The sequence below is a fragment of the Macrobrachium nipponense genome, chromosome 43 (assembly GCF_015104395.2).
Source record: "Macrobrachium nipponense isolate FS-2020 chromosome 43, ASM1510439v2, whole genome shotgun sequence".
NCBI classification, from domain to species: Eukaryota; Metazoa; Arthropoda; class Malacostraca; order Decapoda; family Palaemonidae; genus Macrobrachium; species Macrobrachium nipponense.
This window is the reverse complement of record NC_061104.1, coordinates 14,603,473-14,608,374: the sequence shown is the minus strand read 5'-3', so window position 1 is coordinate 14,608,374 and position 4,902 is coordinate 14,603,473. Positions and strand designations below refer to the sequence as shown.

General features: G+C 35.7%; 1 protein-coding gene across 1 annotated transcript in view; it reads right to left on the bottom strand.

The window, feature by feature from the left end:
- The window catches only part of LOC135213794 (calphotin-like), a 78,068-nt gene extending 75,059 nt beyond the window's left edge, over positions 1 to 3,009 (bottom strand). Inside the window, exon 1 of the mRNA XM_064247922.1 lies at positions 2,992 to 3,009. Within this exon, the coding sequence (XP_064103992.1) occupies positions 2,992 to 3,009 (18 nt within the window). The remainder of the gene's footprint in view (positions 1 to 2,991) is intronic.
- Positions 3,010 to 4,902: the final 1,893 nt, after the last annotated feature.

The window sequence follows — 4,902 nt, the reverse complement described above, 5'->3', positions numbered from 1 at the left end:
GTTGGACCCCGCCCCCTCGTCGTTGCAAAGAATGCTGTTTGACGGATTTTTTTTTCTAATACGATTTTGCTGATAAGGCGACTTCATGTTTCCCCATTTTTCCTTTACTAGGAGAAATGTCTGCCCAGATGTCTTTATGAACGTTTTATTTACGAAAATGAATCTATCCTTGAGGAAATTTTTGAAAAATTATTTATACTGCTGAGATATCTAGTGATTCTTTATTTGATATTGTTGAGATGCCTAGCAATTTCTTTTGCTAAGTTTGTTCACAAAAAAGTATATATATATATATATATATATATATATATATTATAAATATTATATAAAAAATTACACACACACACGCACACACACACACACATATATATAGTATATATATATATATATATATATATAATACTATATATATATGATATATAATATATATATGGATATATATATAAAACTTTACCATATACCTAAATTCGAAGTAGCAACGTTAAAAGAAAGTCACATTTACAAGGAGGTTCTGATAGGCTTCTCCACAGTGAAAAAAGTGGTACTTACCTTGGACCTTCTTTTTTTTTTTCGTAACAGCTACAAAAAGCGGGATTTAATGATGGCCCCCCATCACTTCTTCAGAGATAAACCGCTTTGGTCAAAGACAAGGACTCTTTCGTGAAGGAGGATTGAGTGACCGTAGACGATGATGCAACCGAAGTAGGGTTTCTTGGCCAAGGATTCTGGGAGAAAGGATTTGGTGACCGTTAGTTTTACAAGAAAAAAATATTCTGTTTGAGTATTTTCCTGCGAAAAAAATATTATCGACAATGATTTTAAGCCTGTATCGATGACGATAATAGTTAAGAGCTAAGCTTACAATAGTAATCCGTCTTTTATATGGTAATACAATTTACTATATAATTGTTATCTTTTATATGATAATACAATTTCCTATATAATTGTTTTTATCTTTTATATGGTAGTACAATTTCCTATTTAATTGTTTTTATCTTTTATATGGTAATACAATTTCCTATATAATTGTTTTTATCTTTTATATGGAAATACAATTTCCTATATAATTGTTTTCATCTTTTATATGGTAATACAATTTACTTTATAATTGTTTCTATCTTTTATATGGTAATACAATTTCCTATATAACTTTTTATTTTTATATGGTAATACAATTTACCATATAAGAGTTTTTATCTTTTATATGGTAATAAAATTTCTTATATAATTGTGGAATTCTACTATACAACAGTACCTACAATGTTATAAATTTCTTCTCCGTTGTTATATAAATATGTGACATCATGTTTTTTTCTGTCGGTGGAAGGTTAAGGGATATAATTTCGCCGAAGTTTTCAAAATCCTTTACGATGAAAATCCAGAGAAAAAAAATTACTTGGTGAAATATTTTGGGATAAAATGAAAAATTTTATAAATAAAAAAATAATTCGGAAGATAATTCAAGTTTAAAAATAAATAAAAGATGGGGATGTAATTATATATTTAAGAAATATAATAAAACAAGTAAAAATTGCGCCTAAGTGTCTTCGCCGCAATTGAGTTTTCTATACAGCGTATAATACTGTATGAAACTCTCAGCCACGGCTCATGAAACTCTCTGCGCGGCTCAGGAAACTTTCAGCCATGGCCCGGTGGTAGCTTGTGTTGTTGGCACCTATAGAGGTGCACAGGTGACAGACGCACGATCATGCCTAACTTTAACCTTCCATAAACTAAAACCTACTAAGGCTAGACGGCTGCAATTTGCTGTGTTTGATGATTGGAGGCTGGATGACCAACACACCAATTTGCAGCCCTCTAGCCTCAGTAGTTTTTAAGATCTGAGGGCGGACACAAGACGTGCGGACGGACAGACATGGCCATTTCAATAGTTTTCTTCTACGGGAGACTCAAAATTGTGAAAATAGACATATTTTACGAATTCAGATATTTTTTACCGGAGGATTATGTGGAAGTACTGGTTTTGGTGGATTACAAACTCCCATTTAAAGAATAGTGCAAACAATACATTTTTTACGAATCCAGATTTTTTTTACCGATTATGTGGAAGTACTGGACCACAAAACCCCATTTGAAGCATTATCTGCAAAATATGCCAATTGAATATCATCCCACGAACTACTGTTCACTTCACACGGGCATTAACACACCATATGCAAATGCTGTCAAAAAGTTCCACTTAACGTTTTATCTATGGTTAATTTGATGTTCGCGCATCAGTAAATAAAAATAAAACCTAATGGTGTATATTTCATCCAGGCCTGACATAATAAAACACCTAATAGGATCAATTTTATCAAGGGCTGACATCATTCAAAATCTGATAAGGATAGATAATAATATAACCTCTTTATTGCAACGGCTCACTCAACCATTACGAAACACATCGCGACCAGCTCTCTTCACACGTGTCACAGAGAGGCCGTTGACTGGTGGTGGGGATTTGAAAAATACTATATTTCTTTTCGCTCATCCCCGACTGAAGACTTTATTTGCATACCGGCGTTCGGATTCGCCTTAAAATTGCGTCAGCTTGTCGGATGCGTAGAAGTTCGTTCAACTTTATTCTGAACAGTATATACGTGTCTTCTTCACCCCCTTCCACTCTCTCTCTCTCTCTCTCTCTCTCTCTCTCTCTCTCTCTCTCTCTCTCTCTCTCTCGCACAAACCTAGGATGCCTCTAGCTTAACTTTGCAAAACTCCAGAGAAACTCGGAGAGGTTTCCACACTATATCAACTCATGCAAGTACTATAGTTTTCATCTACTGAAATAATAATAATAATAATAATAATAATAATAATAATAATAATAATAATAATAATAATAATAATAATAATAAGTCTTTTAAGAAATAATTTTGGCACATAACAACAATGAAAGGTTACAAATTAGCGTAGTACAAATGGTTCATTACTTTGATTTAGAAAATGTAGTAGATCTATGGACATGTAGATTTGTTAGAAAGCTACCCTGGATGCAATGGACATGGGAGATTATGCTGAGGTTCTGAGGTCGACAAGATATATAGAAGACCCAGATCTGCTAAGATGAGAGCTAAGAAAGAGGGTATGTCGAGGTGAGTGGAGATTAGTGAATGTGAAAGCACAGGAAAGGCAAGAGGGACAAAATTTCATAGATTCCTTTGGCACAGTTCGGTGTTGGAGGCGATTTTATATACATATATGAGCACTCCATGCACCGTACGTGGACGTTCAGCGAGAATATAAAAAGAAATATTATGAGAAAATGAAACACAAGACAGGCAACAAGAATCAAAGAAAATGCGGAAATGACTGATTAAAAAAAAAGCCATGTGAATGTTACTCCACACCAAGGCTCGATAGCTTCTCAAGAAAACAAAGAACAAAAAATTTAAAAAATGCAAGAGGAACAAAATGAAAAAGAAAAGAAAAGAAAAACTAGCTCAGAAGGTAAAGACGAGTAACAACACACGATAATCAAGCCGCATCTCCAACGCCCAGAGTCAACACCGGAGCTGAAAGGGTCTTCATACAAACACGGAGAAATATCTACGGCAAAGAGGCCTGAGGAAAAAAAAGGATGTTTTGTTGTCTCAAAGGAGGCCTATACAGGTATGAAAGAATTCTTTTTATAAGATTCTTTTCGGGCTGAAATACACAAACAATGCTGCACCTCTGGAGGAGACGCTGAAGAGGGGAGTGAGCAGGTTCTCGTGACAGCATCCAATTTCACTGACGGTATTAGAAGCCAGATTTATTAACAGGGTGATAAGAGAAAGAAAATTCTCAATGATAAATCCAAAGAAAAAACCTGAAAAAGACACAAGACATAATTTTCAATGCTTGGAGGCAAGAGAGAGGGTCATTTCACGCCAGCCTTAATATTAAGACAAGAGTGATAAGAGAAAGTAAATGGGCAATGATAAATAAAAAATGAAGAAAAAACTTAGAAAAAGGGATAATAGTAAATACGTTTCAGTGCTTGGAGGCAAGAGAGGGTCACTTGACGCCAACATTAAGATAAATACAAGGGTGATTAAGAGAAAGAGAATGTTCAATGATGATTAAAAAATAAAGTAAAAACTTTGAAAAGGGACAATGAATAAGTTTCAGTGCTTGTTTTTTTTTTTTGTATGGCGTTTTTACGTTGCATGGAACCAGAGGTTATTCAGCAACGGGACCAACGGCTTTACGGGACTTCCGAACCACGTCGAGAGTGAACTTCTATCACCAGAAATAACGAGGTGGTATGCCAACTCCATACCGACCACGCCACTGAGTGCACATTTGCCAACTGTGCAGCAATAGACTTACAGGGGACCACCGAGGTGGGACGCTAATACCATACCAACCACGCCACTGAGGCGCTTTCAGTGCTTGGAGGCAGGAAAGACGGTCACTCAACGCAGGCTTAAGATTAAATACAAGGATTAAGCTTCATCCTTAAACAAAGCGAGTGTATGTAACTACCACAGTCTTCAGGTGTACTGTGCAAATGGCATGGAATGACAGTGAGTTCCAAAACCAAGACAAGAAAACAGTCATAGAACGTTTGCTAAAAACCAGCACGAAAAGAGCAACATAATAAACATTCTCTAAACATTACAATATATTTATCGTTCCCACATCCTTCCCAGGAAAATTCGTCGAGGGAGACAGCAGTATTTCCGTAGTGGTTCGAGGAAGTATATTAAAAGATATAAGAAAGAAATAAAGAAAGGTTTCAACTCCTTATTCTTTGGGTTACCCATTTTCCCGGGTCATCGCTCATCCGGGGATTATAATGAAGGTTTTGTTAGCTTTGCGCCTCGAAAGGGTTCTTGGTTCAAGGTTTCCTGGCGTTACGGCGTCTTTTTTGTTTGAATAGGAGGAACAAGTGATTTTATATCCGAAGACCGA